The 22279-nt window shown below is 44.9% G+C and overlaps 1 protein-coding gene across 6 annotated transcripts in view; it reads left to right on the forward strand.

The window, feature by feature from the left end:
• Positions 1 to 22279, forward strand: part of RBM25 (RNA binding motif protein 25) — a 285496-nt gene that overhangs the window by 238309 nt on the left and 24908 nt on the right. For all 6 annotated transcript variants that reach the window (XM_033953489.1, XM_033953490.1, XM_033953491.1 and 3 more), the window contains one exon: positions 14567 to 14665. In XM_033953489.1, the coding sequence (XP_033809380.1) occupies positions 14567 to 14665 (99 nt within the window). The remainder of the gene's footprint in view (positions 1 to 14566; positions 14666 to 22279) is intronic.

Here is a 22279-nt window from a genome sequence, read left to right on the forward strand (position 1 = left end):
TCCTTATGTGCTAAACCTGGTGTTCTTGCATTCCCTAATATTTCTTGCTAATTAGGCCTTTCACTTGAAAGTATCACGTATTGGGAATTATGAAAATTAATAATCTTATTAATATTATATTTGTGCTCTTACTCATGGCATACAATCTGGTATCCCGTTTTTCTTAGCATCTTTGGTTAGGGTCTGGCTATGCTCCGGTTTCAATAGGCTTGCTATGCCACTCACATGCCTTCACTCATGTAATTTTCAGGCACCACCTCCAGAGACCAGCCCTAATGTGAAGTGGCAGGATATGGGCTCACTTCTATTCCCCAGTTGGTGCCACATAACAGCCTCATGGCACGGCACTGTATGTCTGGTTGCGTCTTCATCTTCTCGGTCTGGTGAAATTTTCTCTTAACCCAGCATGTTAGCCAAATTATCAGAATGAGAGAGCAGAGCTGACCAATTTTATCACCAAAGGATGAAAGTCTATATGTAATAACATTTCCCAGTACGTGATTTTTCAAGGAAAATATTTCCTCATGATTGTTTATCTTCAATGCTTTAATTACATTAAACCCCCCTAGTGGTAAAAGAGAGTATAAGAGAAAAAGGAGAAAAACCACTTTATGTACAGAAGGTGATAACATGTGACACAATACTTGTGTGTAAGGTAGTATTTGTGTGAGATAAGAGAAACAACACTAATGCACTTAAAGGTATTCTGTAGGACATTCAGAAAATATACCTTTTTATGTTCTGGACATAACTATTATGTCATTTAAGAGAGACCATACACACGTACAGAATGTGATAACATTTGACACAATACTTGTGTGTAAGGTAGTATTTGTGTGAGATAAGAGAAACAACACTAATGCACTTAAAGGTATTCTGTAGGACATTCAGAAAATATACCTTTTTATGTTCTGGACATAACTATTATGTCATTTAAGAGAGACCATACACGTACAGAATGTGATAACATTTGACACAATACTTGTGTGTAAGGTAGTCTTTGTGTGAGATAAGAGAAACAACACTAATGTACTTAAAGGTATTCTGTAGGACATTCAGAAAATATACCTTTCTATGTTCTGGACATAATTATTATGTCATTTAAGAGAGACCATACACACGTACAGAATGTGATAACAAAATAACTTATGTCAGAGATGTGCACTGCACTGTTTATACCTGGTAAGTTAAATAAAGAGAGACCATTTTTTTTTTTTTATTTTATTTAGCAAATATCAAATACCAATGAACACCATTTTACCAGGTATAAAGCTTTCTAATTATTTCTCTTCAGATATCCTTTTATAATATAACCCCTAACTAAATTATCATTGGGCTGTATAGAAACATAGAAACATAGTAAGATGACGGCAGAAAAGGGCCAAGGCCCATCAAGTCTGCCCACTCCATAGACCCTTTGCCCTGACCCCCGTAGGGATCCCACATGGGCGTCCCCTTTATTCCCAAAATCTGGCACGCTGATGGCCTCTATCACCTGTGAGCCATAGCATAAAATCATTGTGAGCATGGTTTTCATAAGATACTTTCTGGTATGTGGGGGAATCTTTTTTGGAAAGGGATATGGTACCATTTGGACTAATAGAAGGGGTGGAATAAACTCTGGAAATGGCCAATGTGCAATGTTGGGGTACCCCATAAGCTAGAACAGACAACACATAACAGAAACAGACAAACACAGAGCTCCGGCATGCTTTCTTCCATCAGTAATGATTCAGAGTTGAATTTAATCTGTAAATAAGCACACTATTAATCAAAAGAGTCACAAACAAATGTGGTATCCATTGGATTCCCACTATCAGGTCACAGTGCTGGACGTATTTTAAATGTGGCACAGTGAAATTGGTTCTCCTGACCATGTCTGGATACTAAGCTTCTAAAAGAAAGAGAGAGATAGAAACTTAAGTTAATTGCTCTATATAGTTTTACTGGTCTTCTTTTCTATTTTCTTCCATTTCAAAGCTCTGTCACACAATCATAAAAATTCAAGCAGGGACGCTTTAATCTATAAAATATACAAGAGAGGTTTACATGCATGTACAGTGGTTCACAATATTAATGTTTTAGGTAAAAGACACATTTGCAAAATTACTTGGAGTGCAACTTCCTTATACTATCTAACAAAACTTTATACATTATAAAGGTCACTTAGCAATATTTCTACAGTTTAGCTTTCTCTATCACCTCTCGGCATCCTTTTGCCCATTTTCTGCTTTAATCTTGTGATAGAAAGTGGGACTATGTAAGTATTTTTGTGGTAGTCTGGTATATGTATATTGCCTCCCTTGCCAAGTGAATGCAAATTGTTCTGGACATTGCTCCACTCTAGGGATAGTAAAAATGCAAGCTGTCATGTTAACCCTTTTTTGGATATCTGGCAAGGAATCCCATAGATTAATCCCATATTGGTAATTGTCCAATTTTAAAATTTGTAAAATTTTTTCTTCCTGCTTGCATAATTTTCCCCCCAATCCTGATATTTATATTCCTACACCCCAGCGTCCACTACAGCTTGTACCTGTTGCTCCCCAGGTTTCTACTAAATATTTATCTCTACCTGCGGACACTGTTCTAATTTGGTTCAAGCTAACTGAGGCTTGGTATTCACATCATTGATCCTCCCACCACTTCCACCCTTTTAAATCAGGATAAAGAGTGGAAGCAGTTTCCTCAGGAGGAGCAGTTGGCACTGGCACATCCTCACTCTTGCTTACTTGGGCTTGAGACATAGATTTATTTCCTAATCCTCTACTTTTGTACATTTTCCATAAAGTCCCGGTATCTTTCCCATCTATTTCTTCCCTCTTTACTCCATCTTTTATTAATGCCAAAAACATATCCCTTCGGGATACTCGATTAGCCCTGTTTGAATTGGATTGTCCTTCCCTCTTTTTATCAAAAGTAGTTTGAGGTCCCCAGTCTTCCAGATCTCCTAACTGTCGGACCGCTTCCAAGACTTCCAAAATAGACCTGTCTGTTTGATTGATCAACAGAGTCATAATTACCTGTTTGTATGCCGGTGCAGCATACCTGATAATTTTATTTCTCATGGATACAGTAAAAGGTAATGACATATATGTGTCAGCGTGACCTATTACTAAAGCTACCTTCATAGCCTCTTCCTTAATTCTCATTTGTGCATCTTTCAATGTATACCAAACTTTATCATTGGAAGGCCAATCAGATTCAAGTGGATATCGCCTCGTGACACCCCTACTAATTATCTCTAATAAAGACCATTGGGCATTTTTTGCAGGATAAGGATCCTTCCGCAACGCATGTTGCACTGCTATTTCTTGACAAATTTGAACAAATTTAGGGGCATCTGTGGCATCTAACATAATCCCTGCTGCACCCAGCTCCTGCACCCGAACTACCCACTGTATTAGTGGTTCCCCAGGCTGCTGTGTAAAGCGTGCCATCATATCCATGATTTCATGTGGAGTAACATCCTCCCTAACTAGATTTTCTCCTGTTTGCAGATTTCTCTGTAATCTTTGTCTCTTCACAGGCTCTGCTTCTAAACTTTCTGCCTGTTCTCCTTTAACACAGATATCCTCCTCACTTTGAATCCCAAATATTCCCATCCCGTTTGTTTGGATTCCAATCATTCGGCAGATGATAAATTAAGATTTTAACTTTTCTGTAACTCACTTTCCACCTCCGTTTCTTGTATTTATATCGTGCATATTGCATAGCTGACTGTTCTATTACATTTTGATAGGTTTCTACCTTATCCATTAACAACTTATTCTGACATTGTAGCATTGTAATGGCATGCTGTTGTTTATTCCTTTTCTTTTCCAGCTCTTCTAATTTCAATTGTAATTCCTGTTTAGCTTCATGCAAATTCCTCCAGTCTGACAAAATCATCCTTCCTTGTCTAGAAATTACTTCTTGCTCTTCTCCTTTTGAGATTTTCACCTTTTGTAAGGAGGCACATAATTCATGTGGATCCCCACTTTCAAAAGTACAGGATTCACACAATCCTGCTTCTACAGACCACTCAGTGGCCATTAATGTTCCCATAATTTCATTCCCATTTGGAATGGAGGGATTGGGAGCCTGCTCCTCAACCCCTTGTTGCCTAGTTAGTTTTTCTGACATCATTAGATCAACCCCGCTTCTGGTACCAATTTGTTCCGCCACTAATTTCTGTCAAGTGGGATGATCAGAGATACTCAGAAAAACACACAGACAATATAAAGCATAAATAATAACACTTTAATATATATATAAGAATAAATTATCATCACCGTATCTCACGTAAACCCTCCCTTCACCATTCGGAATCCCTCAATGGATAGGCGAGTAGGACACAGGAGTCTGCCCCTTTAGACCTGACGTCTTGGATAGCCGGCTAGGATTCTGGATTCTAGGAGCAGAATTCCGTCCTTATAAGCTGCTGAGTTAAACAGCTGGTCCTGCAGTAACAGCGTCCTTTGATTCAGGCACACCCCAGGTCGGTCCCTTTGAAGTTGTTTGGGCAACATTCAGGTCAAAGAGGTCAAAATGTCAGATAAACAGACTTGTGGATTCATATCGGTAGCATGCTGAATTTCAGTTACCCCCCTGGCTAATTTCTTTGTTTGGATAACATTCAGGTCCCCTCTGGCGTTACTGTCCTTTTGAGGTTATTAATGAGGTGTTGCAGGGACTGGTAAACGGCTGGTCTTGCTCTGTTTTAATAACACCCAAGTCTGTCCTTACTGATGTTATTTGAGTGGTACGCAGGCAACTGAATTTAGTAAAGCATTTGATGTTGTCCAGGTAACACTAAGGTTCAGGAGTTCAGGTAAGCAGACTTGAGTAGACATATAATATTCTGAACAAAATTATTAGTAATATGCATGCTGGGGTATAACAGGGACCCAGAGACTTTCCACTTCTCTGGCTTATATGTGTTTTTGGCGTATCTTTGAGGAGTGGTGTGCTGCGAGTAGAGTGCTCTCTCTTCGTGCTTCTAACATCTTGGAGTTCTTGCAAGATGGCCTGGGCAGGGGCCTGGCTTGGTCATCTCTCCGAGTTCAGCTTGTGGCCTTGTCTGCCTTTTGTGGGTTGTTGTGAGATCAGTGTTTGACTTTCATTCCTCATGTCTGTTCCTTCTTGGGATCTTAATCTGGTCTTGTCCGTACTGGTGAGCCCCCCTTTTGAGCCTTTGGGTGCCTGCTCATTGAAGGGCCTGGGATAGGCAAGTGGGATCTCTCAGAGAGAGAAAGAGATAATAGTTATTGTGGCTAGGCAGACTAGATGGGCCATTTGGCAGCAGACCCAGGAGTTCCAAAAATTGGATCATCTCTTTGTCCTCTTAGCGGGTCCTCATAAGGGGAATGGTGCTTCCAAGGCTACATTGCATGCTGAATCAAGGAGACTATTGCTTCCTCATCTCTTCTTCAGAAAAAGCCTGTTCCAGAATTTCTCAAGGCTCATTCCACTTGGGGTCAGGCAACTTCTTGGGCTGAATCTTCTCTAGTGCCTCTAGTAGATATTTGTAAGACTGCAGTTTGGTCTTCTCTGCATTCCTTTTTCAGACACTACCGTGTGGACTTTCAGGCGCGTTGCGGTGTTGAGTGAGCGTGTCATGGTGTCGGCCCTTTATGGAGCCCACCCTGATGGGTATTGCTTTGGTACGTCCCATCAGTGAAGAACTCCACCAGTGTAGAAGGCGGCACAGAAGGATAAATTAGGTTCTTACCTGATAATTTTCTTTCTGTTAGCCTCTAGACCAGTGGTCTCAAACTCAAACCATTTGTAAGGCCACATTTTGGATTTGTAGGCATTTGGAGGGCCGCAGAAAAAATAGTTAATATCTTATTAAAGAAATGACAATTTTGCATGAGGTAAAACTTAATAGTTTATAAATCTTTCCTTTAACTGTTAAAGGAAAGATTTATAAATATAAAGAATTTAAGACATTAACTATTTTTTCTGCGGCCCTCCAAATACCTTATTTTTTTCTGTGGCCCTCACAGTTAAAGTTTAACATATTTCCTTTCTCAGAACTGACACATTTCAATCACTATATTGAAAATAAAATATTTTCCCTACCTTTGTTGTCTGCTGACTTCATTTTTCTGTGCTTTTAACTATGTTTCCATTGCCTTCTTGTCCTGTCTTCATGTTCTGCCTTGCATCCATCTTTGGCATTAATTTAACATTCAGTTTTTCCCTTTTTTTCTGCTTTCTTTTCAAAATCTACATTTCCATGTCTTCCCTTCCCTTCCTATCTCTCTTTTTCCCTCCCTTTTTCCATGGTTTGACCTCTCTCTCCTTCTCCTCCAGTGTAACATTTATTTTTTCCTTCTTCCTGCCCCCTGCAGTCCATCTTCCTTCTCTTCCTCCTTTCCACCAATCCAACATTTTTTTCTCTCTTTCTCCTGCATGCTTCTCCTCTGATTCTCCTTCCCTCAACCAAACATATCTCTCTCTCCCTCCATGAGTCCAACTTTTCACCCTCTGCCCTCTCCCCCTTCCCCAGTGTAACATTTCTCCTTCCCTCCTTTTTGTCCTCCCATCCATCTTGCCCTCTCCATAAGTCCAGCACTTTCTGCCTCCTGCTTTCTCTCTGTCCTTGCCTCTTCCCTCAGTGGCATCCCTCCTTTGCATCCCCCAACCCAAAATGCTGTCTCCCCATGCATCATCTCACCCTCCCCTCCAATGTTGTAGCACCTTTCCTTCCCCTCCCTTTCTGCCAGGTCCAGCAGTACCTCTTCTCCCTTCCTTTTACCTCCCCCCTGTCCAGCTGTACCCCTTCTCCCCTGTCACCATTGTCCAGCAGTACCCCTTCTCCCTTCCCTCCTGTCCCGGCATACGATGCAGCTACAGGAAGTTGCTAGTCAGTTGACACTGATGCCGGAGCTTCTTTTCCTGCCCAGTGTGCAAGATCGCGCCGGCCTCAGCTAACTTGCAACTGCCTGGTGCTATCGCGTATGCCAGGACTCCTGCCTTCGCGTATCTGGCAGATACGCGAAGGCAGGAGTCCCAGCATACACAACAGCAGCAGGCAGTTGCCCAGATTACGGAATCGGGTTGCCCAGTTGCAGCTGCCCAGATTGCGAGTTCGGGTACTAGACTGCGTGCCACCAAATAGCAGCCGGGGGGGGGGGGGGCGTGAGTTTGAGACCGCTGCTCTAGACCAATACAGTTCCCCGCCCTGTCTGCGTTGCTTGCGATTTTTGTTTGTGTGAAGATTTTGCTTTTCTGCAGGTTCTAGTATTTTTCTAGGGCAGGGGAGATCAAAGAACAGTGGCTGTGGCTCGGCTAGCGAGCTGTGGGGCCATTTTGCTGTAGGGGGCCTATCATGCATTTCCAACAGCATTCCTGTTTATTACTTGTTACTCTTGTTCGGAGTATACTATTTATGGTTAGTTTTTTCTTGGCTATTCAGCATATTGAGGTATATAGGGAGGGTTCAGCTATTAAGTTCTATAGCAAAGTTTTGGTCTCAGTTTCCACCTGCTGGTCATGATGAGCTATTACCCATCAGTAAAGAACTGTACCGGTTTAGAGGCTAACAGACAGAAAATGAGCAGGTAAGAACCTAATTTCTCCTTCTAACTGAGGAATAAATTAGGACACCCTACACCTTAATAGCTAGTGTTACTGCAGTTATTTCAGCCAAAGGGGGTGACACTAACTAGTAGGGTGTAGGATGTCCTAATTTATTCCTCAGTTAGAATACACATTTTTGTGGGTATCTTGTTTCATGAGTAAATCAAGGAAAATTTTTGTTTACCTGCAATTACATCACTTTCTTTTCCAGAGATAAATAAAAAAAAGATTTGACCTTGATTGTGAACATTTCTTAAGAAAGAACTGAATATTTCATGGGGTGTCCTGATTTTTTCACTTGATTGTAGTCTTTTTTGTTGTTATTTGTGTTTCATTTATGGCTTGAGTGTGTCCTGATAATAGCTGTTTTCTTTGTATGTTTTACTGATTACACACAACCCCTGTTAGAAGCACTAGCTGAAATGCTATCATCTTGGGTATCATGCTTTGGTTTTGTCTATTAACTTTTATTGTCAAATATATTTTATTGAGCTCAACAATGAAAGACAAGAGCATAATGGAATGCAAAGAACAAGCTCACAGTTTGATAAAGAAAACTACAATACAACTCCCTCCGTCCTCCCTCCCAACCCCCCCCATTCGAACCCACTCCCCTCCCCCGGTCCTCCTTCGAGCTGCAAACCATATAGTGAACCACATAGGAAGGCATAGATAAAGACTCATACATAGGCAAAAAGGGGGCCAAAGAACAAGATACCAACAGTTCAATTAGCGGCTATGAGCCAGGGGAGTCATGATATTCCAAAATGGCTCCCAAATGCGCTGAAAAGAGCGTCCCCGGAGAGAGGAGAAATCCAGCACATCCCTTCGTTCCCACATCAGGAGTGTGATCAGACGACACCGCCAAAGGGAGTAATCAGGCGCCTCCAATTCCAGCCACTTGAGCAAGATGCATTTCAGTGCGACAAGGATAGTCCACTTGAGGAAAGCAGTAACCCCCTGTCTGCAGGGGAAAATAATGGAGAGAAGCACCAAACAAAAACAATGGAGAACGTTGTATAGTGACGTTCCAGAGTCGCTTCACAAACAGAAATATGGCATCCCAAAAAAGACTTAATAGTAGGACAGGTCCAAAACATATGTCCCAAACCAGCCTCGGGTGCCTGACACTTAAGACAGGCAACAGACGCTTGAAACCCAGAGAGGTAAGCCCTCTTAGGAGAGATGTACAATCGTTAGACCAACTTATAATGTTGTTCCCAAAAAGTAGTATATTTGCAAAAAGCAGGCAATTTTCTAACAGCTTGTAATATCACATCATCAGGCAATACAATATTTAGATCATGAGCCTAGGCATCTCGCAATCTAGAATGGTCAAGCAAAGGGGATTCATCCTTTAAGTGACAATGGTGGAATTTAAGTGGAACAGGGAGCTGGGAGCCAATGGTGAATGCCGTAGACAACAACTCCTGACAGAAGCCGTTAAACGGCAATATTGTAGGGAAGTAATGTAATGATGAATCTGCATATAAGCAAAGCCATCCATGGGAGGAAGATCAAAGTTTTCCAGCAGCTGAGCAAAGGATTTCATCCTCCACCAATTGAAACACATAATGAATCCCCCTTGCTTCCCACCTAACAAAACTGGCCCCATCCACCCCAGGAAGAAAATGGCTATTAAAGCGGAGAGGCAAAAAAGGAGAAATAGTGGGACTGACAGTGAAATTTACAGATCCAGTGCCAGACTCTCCGCAGCAGACGGTGTAACACCGTGCAGGGAAGAAGCAGTGGAAGGAACAGAATGAAAATACGCACTAAAGTGAGTAGTCTGAAAGCAAGAAAGTTCCAAAGAAGTGTTGATAAAAGTAGAAGAACCATGAAAAAGATCATTTATATGGCGCATGCCACAGCCAATAGTCAAAAAGCGAAGATTCAACAAACCCAGACCTCCCTTATATCAGGGAGCCGCCACCAAGTGGTAAGATAGGTGAGCTGTTTTACCGGCCCAAAGAAACCTCTGAACCAAGCATTCCAGCCGTTGTTCATCCCTAGAGGTCAAATAAAGAGGAAGCACCTGAAAGACATACAATCAACACGGAACTATAAGCATATTGTACAAATTCACCCAACCCAGAAGCAAAAAGGGAAGGCCGCTCCACAACTGCAATTTATTATTAAGGGTCTGGAAAAGTGGTTCAATATTCAAGAAGGTCAAGCAAGATAAGTCAAGCGGGATGAGCACCCCCAAATATTTCAACGAGGACTCAGCCCATCGCAAAGGAAACAAACCTCTCTACCTTGAGACTGGAGAGTCCAAATTCAGAGATAAGATCTAACACAGACAGCAAAGAGATCTCCGGCTGAGTAAGGATTAAAAACATATCATCAGCAAATGCTAAAGTCTTTAATTCCACTCCCGCGACTCTAAGGCCCCCTACTCATCAAAATGACAGAGGGTACAGAGCAGTGTTTCCAAAGAAAGAAAAAAAAGCATGGGTGAAAGGGGGCACCCCTGCCGAGTACCCTGGAAGATAGAAAAAGAATCCGTGCATGTGCCATTAACCAACAAAGACGCCCACGGATTAGAATATAAAGAACGCACCGCATTGAGATAAAAGCCTCCAAGCCCTATGTACTAGAGCAGTGGTTCCCAACCCTGTCCTGGAGGAACACCAGGCCAATTGGGTTTTCAGGCTAGCCCTAATGAATATGCATGAAGCAAATTTGCATGCCTATCACTTCCATCATATGCAAATCTCTCTCATGCATATTCATTAGGGCTAGCCTGAAAACCCGATTGGCCTGGTGTTCCTCCAGGACAGGGTTGGGAATCACTGTACTAGAGAGTTGCGCGGGGACAGAAATCCCACCCGTCCCCATGAGGAATACCTCCGTCCCCACGAGGAATCACTCCGTCCCCATCCGTCCCCGTGAAGGAATCCCCTCCGTCACCATCCTTCCCTATAAACTTCAGAAATAGTTATTTTATTTAATTATGCTACTGAATTAAAGGCTCTGGTAGAGACCCATTTACAAATAAGCAAAGAGACTTTATTAATTTGGAAATATTAATTGGGAAGAATACATACTTTGTAAATGGGTTTCTACCAGAACCTCTAATGTAAATATAAAATATAAATACTCAGCTGATGAGAACCCACAAACTGTCAGCTGAGGACTTCCTTTGCAGTTGGCCGGGGGTCCCTTTTGCCAAGCTTGGCAGGCAGCAGTAGCGTCCCTGAGTCACAGATGCTGGCACCTCAGTGGCTCATGGATGCTGCCAGCGACTGCTGCGCTTGGTGGAGGGGAGTTCTGGCCATCTCTAGAGGAGGTCCTCTGCTGGCGGTGCTTGGGGATCCCCACCAGTCACAGCAAGGGTCAACAAGTACTTCAACACTGTAGAAATAAAACCAGAAATGCATTTCCTTTTCTTTTGAACACAAAACAAAAACATCTGCCATATACATTTCCCAAAGCTAACATATTTTAGTCAATAAATTCCGTTTTTTACCTTTGTTGTCTGGAGACTTATTTTTCCATAAAGTTGGTCCCAGTTTCTTTTTTCCGCTTTCTCATCTTCTGTAAATTCTTCTGTTGCTGTCCATTGGTTCCCCCTACCATGGTCCAGCATTTATCTCTTTCTCATCTTTCGTGCCTGCCCACCAGCCCCATGCCCAACATTTCTCCTTCTATCACCCCTCTCCAACACTATGCCACATCTCTCCCTCCATTCCCTTCACCACTGTCCAATATTCCTCCCTCTTGCATCCCTTTCAATCTGTCCCATTGTTCCCTTGCCACATTTCTCACTCTCATCTTTTTCTTCCCTATCACATTCTGTACCTTCCTCCCTACGACCAAAAATTCTCCTCTTTCTTCCATTTGCCGTGTGGGAGGTCTGGTGCCCCAGAGTAAGAGCAGGGGTGCCCACACTTTATGAGCTTGCGAGCTACTTTATAATGACTAAGTCAAAATGATCTACCAACAATAAAATTTAAAAAAAACACAAAGCACAATGAAAGGCAGAGAAAATGTTAATTATTCATATTCCGGGTTTTTTCAAAGAGATCACGGCAGATGACTCTATGCAATGTCACCTCAGTAACAAAATACAAAAATAGACAAATACACCCCCTCCCTTTTTACTAAACCACAATAGTAGGTTTTAGCACAGGGAGTTACGCTGAATGCCTCGCGCTGCTCTCAATGCTCATAGGCTCCCTGCGCTAAAAAACGATATTGCGGTTTAGTAAAAGGGAGCCATAGTGCAAAATATAGACAGCAGATATAAATTCTCAAAACAGACACATTTTGATCACTAAATTGAAAATAAAATCATTTTTCCTACCTTTGCTGTTTGGTGATTTCATGAGTCTCTGGTTGCACTTTCTTCTTCTGACTGTGCATCCAATCTTTCTTCCAGCCTCCTGTATGTTTCCTCTCCTCCAGACCTCATTCTCTCCCCCAACTTTTTCTTTCTGTCTCCCTGTCTGCCCCCTTTCTTTCATTCTCCGTGCCCTCCCCCAAGCCACTCGGTTTGCTGCCACCGCCATCGGGGAATAGCCCCCAAGCCACCGCTGTCCCAAGCTTTCCCTGTAGAAGCGTCGCACTGACCAGCATTCCGCTCCCTGACGTCAATTCTGACGTAGGAGAGGAAGTTCCGGGCCAACAAGGCATTTCTCCTCATTCCATCCAGCCTGAGCCCCATCTCTCCTTGATCCAGCATTTCCCTTCTGTGTTTGTCAGAATTACCATTCCACCTATTTTCCAGCATCACCCTTCTTTGTGTCCATCTCACCTATATCCCTATCTCACCACTTTTTCAGAATCTTCATTTGTCTCTGTCCTTGTCTTTACCCCATGTTCACCATTTGCCCTTTCAATGTCTTTATCTCCCCCCCCCCACTTTTTCAGCATTACTTATATATCTCTATTTCACCTCTTCTTCATGTCCCCTCTGTATCTCTATCCTTATTCAGTAGGTCCTGCTTACTCTTTCTCTTCTTTGTGTCACTATCTCCATTTTCAGCTTTCCCCCCTTTTCCTTTGTTACTGCTCCCGGTAGCCAGAATCTTTCCACCCTCCCTCCACTCCGACCCAGCCCAGTATGAAATATTTCCTTTTGTTTTCCTTCCCTCTCTCTCTCTCTTCTCCTCCCTCACCCACGAGTCCTGCATCTGGCCCTCTCCCTTCTACCTGCACCTGGCAACACCCCTCTGCTCCGCGGCTCTCTTCAGCAACTCATCAGCAGCGGTGATCAAGACAAGCTGCCGACATCGAGGCCTTCCCTCTACGAGTCCCGCCTTTGTGGAAAAAGGAAGTTGAAACAAGCGGGACTCGCAAAGGGTAGGCCCCGACATCAGAAACTTGTGTCGATCGCTGCTGCTGAGTTGCCGAAGAGAGCCGCGGAGCAGGGGGTGTGGCCGGAAGCAGGTAGAAGAGAGAGGGAGATAGGAAGGCTGTAGAAGCTCCGGAGCATGACACCGACCCCGGCCTGGATGATTTCTTTTTCAGGCGTGCAGCTTACAAGTCCGGCGTCGCGGCGGGAAATAGCCATGCTGAGCAGTGAGCTCAGCACGTACACAGATGAAAGCCTTGCTTGCTGATTGGTCCGGCGGGGCGGGGCCACCGGACCAATCAGCAAGCAAGGCTTTCATCTGAGCTCACTGCTCAGCATGGCTATTTCCCGCCGCGACGCCAGACTTGTAAGCTGCACGCCTGCATCGCCAGAATTTAGGTAGGCTGTTTTCATCCCCGTGGGAGTCCCGTGGGCCAGGGGGCGTCCCCATGGGTCAGGGGGGCATCCCCGTGGGCCAGGGGGCGTCCCTGTGGGCCAGGGGGGGAACCCGCGGGATCCCCGCGATCCCCGTTCCCGTGCAGACCTCTACTATGTACTCAAGGGTACGAAACAAAAAGGACCAGTGAACACTATCAAAGGCCTTGGAGGCATTTAAACTGACAAACAAAGCAGGAATGCAGTGATGTTGATACTGAGCAAGCGTAAAGAGAACCTTCCACACTTTGCAGACAGACTGGCGACCATGGACGAAACCTACCTGGTCCTCATGGATTTTGGCCGGGAGATGAGGAGTGAAACGATCAGCCAGCATACCGGAAAGAAGCTTGAGATTGACGTTAAAGAGATTGGACGATAAGAGCTTGGGTCATCAGCCTCCTTACCGGGTTTCAACAATAAAGTAATAAGTGCCTCATTGGCATAACGGGGAAAAGAGCCTCGAGTGATAGTGTCATTATAGTAAGCCAATAAGAGGCCGCACAAATGAGGGGAAAGAATGTGGTAAAATTAATCAGAAAAGCCGCCCGGGGCTTTACCAGAACAGAGTCTTAATAGCAGATTCCAGTTCAACCGTCTGGAAGGGACAGTTGAGGGTGGACACATCCCGAGAACTGAAGATAATCTGCCAATAAATCCGGGGAAGCATCATCAGGAGCAGCGTACAACTGCTCAAAAAAATCAGAGAGCACCCCGGAAACGTCAGTTGTACGAGACACCCTTCCTCCCCCTGGGGTCCGGAGTGTCAAAATCGGTCTCCAACCAGTCCTAGCGTCTACCAAACACACCATAAGACGTCCCGGCTTATTGCCAAATCGTTGGAAGCGGTGTTTATGATAAGCCGCCCATTTCTGAGAGCGGGAATGAAGTAGACAAATACTATTCCCGAGTTTTCAATTAATTTTTATTTACCATACTGTTACTATCCTAGTTTGTATTATCCAGGTTCTCCATACCTTTTGACCTTTTCATCTTGGTGGTGGTTCTGGCCTCTCTGGTACTTACCATTTTTAAGGACCTGGCATGTGGACCTAACATCAAGAATCCAGTCTCATTATGTTCCATTGAAGAGTTAGAAGTATAATGAAAATGATTTAATATGTCATTGAATGCAAAATATTTCTTACAAAACAATTTAGCATTTTGTGCATATATCAATAGCAGCAGATATTTTTCAATCTTTATACTTGCTCAGCAGAGACAGAGATTTCTTAATGGTCATTTTACTGGTTTCCTTTATAGACATTAATGGAACGTCGAATTAGACCATGGATCAATAAGAAAATCATAGAATATATTGGTGAAGAAGAAGCAACTCTAGTTGATTTTGTTTGTTCAAAGGTTAGTGCACTGATTTTTTATTTTTTTTTTAAATACCTTTATTAATATCCTGATTTCTGCTTAGTTTAATCCTCTTTTGGATAATTTTAATGTTTTTGATAATACATCCTCCCTGGATGACTGATTTGATACTGCTTTTCTGTCAGCAGCCCCTTATTAGCAATTACTTTCCCTTCGGCCCACGGGTCCATAAGATTATTTCTGTGACACACCTGAATCCTGTTAGGAGAGACAAACATCATCTGAAAACTAACAGGATAGGTAGTCAACATGTAGCTCTATCAATCAGTGGAGCTGTGGCTTGAGAAAATGCAAACAGTGCTCTTCTAGGCGCTTCCTAGAGAGATGCACCATGACTGAGCAGTACTTTAGCATTAGCATCATCATCTTCTAATCAACTCAATTATTTTTTCCCCTCAGAAACCAGTGATGCTCATTTTTCTGTAAATGAAAAGTAACGCTTTTTTTCATATTAAAAAAAAACCTTTTTTTTTTTGTGTTTGCATTTACCCATTTATGCTTTTCTCTCTTTATCCTCTTATAAATCCCCAAATAGGATCTTTTTTAGTCACATTTGATGACCACATAGTGTATGGTCACTACCTACACTGGTATTGGTGTATCAGGCAGCATTAACACAGTTTTTATCATTGAGTTGTTTGATTTGGTTTTGTTTTTTTTCCCCATCTGTCTTTAAAACAGAAGATCCTCAGCCACTTCAAGAAAAGCCTTGAGCCTCAATATAATCTAGTTGCCTCAATGTAATCTAGTTTTGTCACTTGTCAGATGATGAGGATTGGGGTGAGCTCAATTGTAAAAGGCTTATAAAATTCCCCTGAGAAGTTATCTAAACCTGGGGACTTATAAGTGTAAAGAGATCAGATAGCATGAAATATTTCCTTAACTGTGATTTCACCATCCAAAAGAGGTACATTGATCAAGTGACAAAGTTGAAAGAGCAAGCTCAGTTAAATAAGAAATCAGTGGCTGCCAAGTCAATTGTGAGATCTACAGTATACAGTTCACTATAGTATTCTCTAAACCACTCTTGTATCTGAGCCGAATAAGTCGGTAAATTTTATCCTTTAGTTTTATATATGCTTCTATAACATAACACTGGATTTCTAGACTGCATAGCCAACAAAAGTTTTGTAAACTGCATAGAACTTTATCAAAAAGATACAATAAAAAATATAAGATCAGAAATTTTGGAAAAAATAAAATTTTCAATTATATTCTAAATTGTTTGTAAGAAATTTTGAAAAGAAAAGTTTTCAGCTGTTTTCTAAATTGTGCACAAGAAAAGGATGTACGTATTAAATGCCAAAGATCTTTATCATAATGTGCTGCTTGATAAGCCAATTTATCCCAGGACAAGCAGGCAGCATATTCTCTACATGTGGGTGGCGTCACCGACGGAGCCCCCTAGCGGACGTTTTCGCAAGCAGACTTGCTCAAAGACCTTCAGGCTTGCGATTGGCCTGCGCATGCGCACGTGCCCCTCCCGCCTTGCCTAGGGCATGCGTCTCCTCAGTGTGTCCTTGGTTCAATGTTTTCCGCGGAGCCAGAAGCACTGCTTCCTTGCTGCATGCAATCTCATTGTCCCTCTTGCACCGCGGCTTTCTTTATTATTTTTATTTAAGTCGCTGTGCTCGCGTCTTTATTATTTTCATTTTTTCAGTTCGTATATTTCTTAACGGATTCCCGGTCCTCCTCTGGCCTCACGGGGCCGCGGTTCTTATTCCCGGCCTCATTCCGGATTTAAAAACTGTACTCAGTGTAACCGGGTTATCTCCATCACCGATCCCCATCGTTGGTATGTTGAGTGCCTGGGTGCAGAGCACCGCGCTGAGTCGTGTCCCTGTTGTGCAACTCTACAACTGCAGGCTCTTCGTCGAAGGGTGGCCAAGATTCTCCAACTCTTTGGCCCCATGGATCCTGCGGGGCAGGCCTCGAGCTCGGCCTTGGCACCCTCATTGGGCGCCTTGTCCTCGAAGACCTCGGCCTCAGCTCCCTCGTTGGGTGCCTTGGCCTCGAAGTCTCCGGCCTCGGCCTCTTCTACTCCAGCCTCGGGTAAGTCTCTTTCCTCCTCAGGTGTGCCAGCAAAGAAGCCTTCCTCTGAGTCTCATGTCGGCGCCGCTTCATCGGCGCCTTCGAGACATCACTCTAAGCGTGCCTCCTCACGTAGGGAATGCTCTTCTTCGAGGTCGCCCCCCCAAAGGAACGCACTGCTGCACCTCTGATCCACCTTCCTTTGGTCTCGGTGCCTATGTTGAGGACATGCTTAAGGCTATTATTGCCATGAAGTTTTCCTCAGTGGTGAGCCAACTAGTCCCGACCTCGACGCCTGTGGCCTCAGTCTCGACCCAGTCGCGGTCTGCCCAGCCTGAGCGTCCCCCGCAAGATTCGTTCCCTCGAGTGACTCTTCCTCCCCTGAGGCGCCGAGGACTTTTCGGGGGCCCGTGTTTCCCCCGCTACTGGGGCGAGGCTTGCCTCTTCTAAAAGGCCCCGGTCTCCCTGCCCTGTTGGGGCAGGACTCCGACCTCGAGACCGTCTACACACACGCTTGTCCTCGAATTGGACTCTAGTGTTTGTTCCCCATCGAGAAGCTTGCTGGCTTCTAAGGGGCCTGCTTCAAAGCCTGTTGGGGATTTTTCCTATACCCCGTCTTCTCCGAAGCGTTCTCAGCGATTTCCTCGGGCTCCGGAGTCTTCCCCAGTCCGTTTTGCACGGGGCTGTTCTTCGACGCTCCCTACACGCCTTAGTCGAACCTCTTCATGGGACTCTGAGGCTCCGGCTTACTATTCCAGGGAGGTTTCTCCCTCTTTCTCGGCTGCGCCCCGATCTCGGTCGGAGTCTCTGGAGGGTGAATCCTCTTCTCGGACCTCCTCCTTTTCTCGTTTCATCTCTGACATGGGCAGAGCTCTGAACTTGGATCTTCAGGAATACCTGGCGGAACTGGGAGTTGACAACATGCCTTGTGAGGCACTTCACCTACCATTGCATCAGGTTTTTCGGCAGATGTTTCTCCGGAACCTGGAGACGCCATATGCTGTCACTGCTATCCCCTCCAAGTTGGAGTCCCGTTACCGGACTACCTCGGTTAAAGGGTTTGAGGGTGCTCAGCTTTCCCATCAATCCTTGGTGGTTGAGTCTTCCTTGAAGAAGTCTAATCCCTCGAAGGTCTATGCTGCCGTCCCCCCTGGCAGGAAGGGCCGTACAATGGACAAATTTGGTCGCCGTCTTTATCAGAACTCGATGATGACGAACTGTGTCCTTAACTATAGTTTCTTCTTCATGTCCTAACTTCGGTTCTGTATTGATGCCCTCCGCTCGTTCCGGGAGGTCATGTCAGAGCCTCGGCGTCAGGAGTTTCGTCTCCTTGTGGAGACCCTCTCCCAGCTCCGCCTGTATATGTTTCAGGCCTCTTACGACGCCTTTGAATTGTTCTCAAGAGTCACAGCCTTTGCGATCGCTATGTGTCGCCTCGCGTGGCTCCGGCTTGTGGATATGGATCCGAATCTACAGGATCGTCTTCCCAATCTCCTGTGTGTGGGTCATGAGCTCTTTGATGAGTCCATCGAGGCAGCCACGAAGCGCCTCTCGGACCACGAGCGGTCCTTTGCGTCTCTGGTGAAACTTAAACCTAAGGCCCCTCCAGCTCGCCAATATAAAATTCCTCTCCGGAGGTATCCACAGAAGTCCACTCCTGCTTTCTCTAGGCCTCCTTCGAAACGGCCTCCGCAGCAGCAGCAACAACGTCAACCTAAGACTCAGCTGTCGGCCCCGGCAAAGACCGGGCCGTCTTTTTGACAATTCCAGTCCGAGCCTTGGGTCTCCCTTCCTCATGAAGCCTTCCCCCTTCCCCATCGGGGTTCGTTTCCATCATTTCTATGCCCAGTGGGAAAATCTTACCACCGACAGTTGGATGCTGTCTATCATCAAGGAGGGGTACTCCCTCCCCTTCAGTCACATACCCCCGGACCTTCCTCCAAGAGAGTTTCCTTCTGCTCAGTCTCAGCTTCCTCTCCTTCTGCAGGAAGCTCAGGCACTTTTTCACCTTTGGGCAGTTGAGGAGGTTCCCAAGGAACAGTGGAACTCCAGATTTTACTCCCGGTACTTTCTAGTACCCAAGAAGACGTGAGATCTGTATCCGATCCTGGACCTCCATGCTCTGAACAAGTTTCTGGTACGGGAATGTTTCAGAATGCTCACCCTTCCCACGTTGTATCCCCTCTTGAATGAGGGGGACTGGCTGTGCTCACTGGACCTCAAGGAGGCATATACGCACATTCCGATACACCCAGCCTCTCACTGGCATTGAGATTCCGGATGGGGGATATCCATCTCCAGTATCATGTTCTTCCCTTCGGCCTGGCGGTCACTCCGAGGGTTTTCACAAAATGTCTGGTTGTGGTAGCTGCGGCCCTACTCCTCTGTGGCCTGCAGGTGTTTCCCTACCTCGACGACTGGTTAATCAAAGCGTCCTCTCGCAATGAAGTCCTGCGAGTTACGGAACAGACCATCTTGTTCCTTCAGAGTCTCGGCTTCGAGGTGAACTTTCCCAAGTCTCACCTCTGTCCGTCCCAGTCTCTCGAGTTCATCGGAGCGATCCTGGACACGGCTCGTCTCCGCTCCTTCTTGCCTCGGCCTTGTCAGGATGCCCTTATCCGTTTGTGCCACATGGTGACCCATCTGCACTCGGCGCCGGCTCAGCTCATGATGGTCCTCCTAGGTCACATGGCCTCCACGGTTCACGTAACTCCTTTTGCCAGACTTCACCTCCGTATTCCTCAATGGACTCTGGCGTCCCAATGGAACCCGGTTCGGGATCCTCTCTCTCGACGCATTGTCGTAACTCCTTTGTTGAAGAGATTTCTCCGTTGATGGTTGCTCTCTTCCAATCTTTCCAGAGGTTTTATGTTCCTCAACAAAGACAAAACACTTTGCTTCACCTTTGCAAGCAGGTTTCTCTTCTACAAACAATTTCAGCCAGACAGATGATGTGGCTCTTGGGACATATGGCATCCACAGTCCATGTTTACCCTCTTTGCAAGACTCCACCTCAGAGCAGCTCAGTGGACCTTAGCCTCTCTGGTCTTAAACTCTCAGTCTCCTCTCAAAAGATTAGTCACCTCATCTCTTCATCAGTCTCTTCAGTGGTGGATGGATCTGACCAATCTTTCTAGAGGTCTATTTCACATCCCTCCACATCAGAAAGTGCTCACCACAGACACTTCCATGAATGCTTGGGGAGCTCACCTGGACGGTCTTTGCACATAAGGTCGCTGGTCTGTTCAAGAAAAGACATTCCAGATCAACATATTAGCGCTCAATTGCTACAAACTTTTCAAAGCAGCCTTTCCAATCAAGTCCTCCTGTTTGCACAGACAATCAAGTAGCGATGTATTACATCAACAAGCAAGGAGGAACGAGCTCTCTCCCTCTATTTCAAGAAGCCAAGTACATTTGGAACTGGGCAATTGCTAGAAACACATATATGTGCAAGGATCACAGAACACCTTAGTTGACAAACTCAGCAGATTTCTTCGACCACACAATTGTACTCTCAACTTCAAAGTATTACGCCACATTTTTTTCAATGTGGGGAACTCCTCAGATCTGTTTTCCTCTCCTTACAATCACAAATTGCCTCAATACTATTCTAGGCGCAGATGGATTGGACAGGCATGTTCCTGTACACATTTTCACCAATCCCTCTCATTCTCAAGACGTTAGTCAAATTCAAGACAGAGTCTGTCACCATGATCCTGATAGCTCCTCGGTGGCCCAGACATCCTTGGTACTCCCTTCTGCTTCATCTGAGTGCCAGGGATCCGATTCCCTTACAATCTTTCCATCTCTGCTCACTCAGAGTCAAGGATCTCTTTTACATCCCAATCTGAAATCGCAGTTTAGTACCTCTCGCCTTACTTCAGCAAAACCAAGTCTCTCTGATGCAGTACAAACCATTATAGCTGCTTCCAGAAAACATTCTACTCAGCAGTGCTATCAACAGAACTGGACACATTTCAATATGTGGTGTACTCTCCACCACCAAGATATTCCATCTTCATGTCTATCATCAGAATTGGATTATCTTCTCCAATTCTGGCCTAAAAACTACTTCGGTCAGAGTTCATCTCTGTGCTATTAGTGCTTTCCACATTCCTGTCAACAATAAATCTCTGGCCTCTCATCCACTTGTTTCCAGGTTTATGAAAGGATTTTTCAAATCCAAACCTCCACTCAAGCCACCTCCAGTTGTATGAGATCTTAATATAGTCCTAACCACTCTGAAACTACCATTTGAACCTATGGCTTCCACTCACCTCATGTTTCTCACTTGGAAAGTGGTTGTCTTGATTTCTCTCACTTCTGCCCGTCAAGTGAGTGAACGCCAAGCATTGGTGTCGGGCCCACCATTCAAAGTATTCCATCATAAGGTGGTTCTCCACACCCATCCTAAATTCCTTCTGAAAGTGGATACGGAATTTCATCTCAATCAATCCATTGTGCTACCATTCTTCTTCCGAAAGCCTCATGCTCATCTTGGAAAAATAGCTCTTCACACCTTAGACTGTAAACGTACCTTGGCTTACTAAGCCACACAGGACTTCACCTCAGCTGTTCATCTCCTTCTTGTTCCCTCAGTCTGTGCTCTTAACTCAGTTTCCAAGACCACCTTATGCATTTGCTATTTTTCCTCTTCTTTTTCACTGTTTGCACTACATCCATCTTTGGCACTGATTTTTTCATATTCAGCTTTCTTCCATTTTTCTGCCTCCAACTCAAATCATTCTACTTTTCCCTCTCTTCCCCTGTGCACCATCTCCTCCCTCTTCTTTTCCCTTCCCCTGCATACATATGCACCATCTCTTCCCTCTTTACTTCCTCTCCCCTCTATCCATGTGCACTATTTCCTCCCTTTTTCTTGAGTTACCTTCCCCTCAATTTCCCATCCACCAATTCCTCTCCTCCCTGCACCCTCATCCAGTTTCCTCACCCACCAATGCTCTCCCCCGATTTCCCTACCTGCCAATGCCCTCTCATCCAGTATTTCTCCCTTCTTCCTTCCCACCATCTTTGAGTCTACCAAATACCCTTCCAACCAACATTCCTCCCTTCATTTTAAAAACCTAATCCAGGGGGCCCTCTTGGGCTGGGTTGTTTCTCCCTTCTCCCCTTTGATTCCAAAGCTTCCCTCACCTGTAGAAATTAAAGGAGGTCACTGGTGCAGCAGTGATTTGCTAATGCTAACCGTGGTCTCTTCGGGGATATTCCTCTGCTGTAGTCCGCCCATGCAGAAATGGGAAGTTGTATCAAAAGGAGGGGCGGGCGAACTGTGGCAAAGGAACAGTACCGAGGAGGCCATAGGCAGCACTAGAGAATCGCTTCTGCACCAGCAACCTCTTTGTATTTTTAGAGGTGAGGGGTGCTTAAGAATCAGGTGAGGAGAAGGGAAGGACACCTCAGCCCACAGGGGCCCTCTGGAACTTTGGAGCCCAAGGCAGCTACCCTTTTTGCCCCCCTTTTAACGCTGGCCCGATCCGGACCCCTGTGGAACCCATGATTTGGGGGAGGACCCCACAGTGCACAGATTCTTCAAGCCTG

Source organism: Geotrypetes seraphini, chromosome 7, assembly GCF_902459505.1.
Source record: "Geotrypetes seraphini chromosome 7, aGeoSer1.1, whole genome shotgun sequence".
Classification (NCBI taxonomy): domain Eukaryota; kingdom Metazoa; phylum Chordata; class Amphibia; order Gymnophiona; family Dermophiidae; genus Geotrypetes; species Geotrypetes seraphini.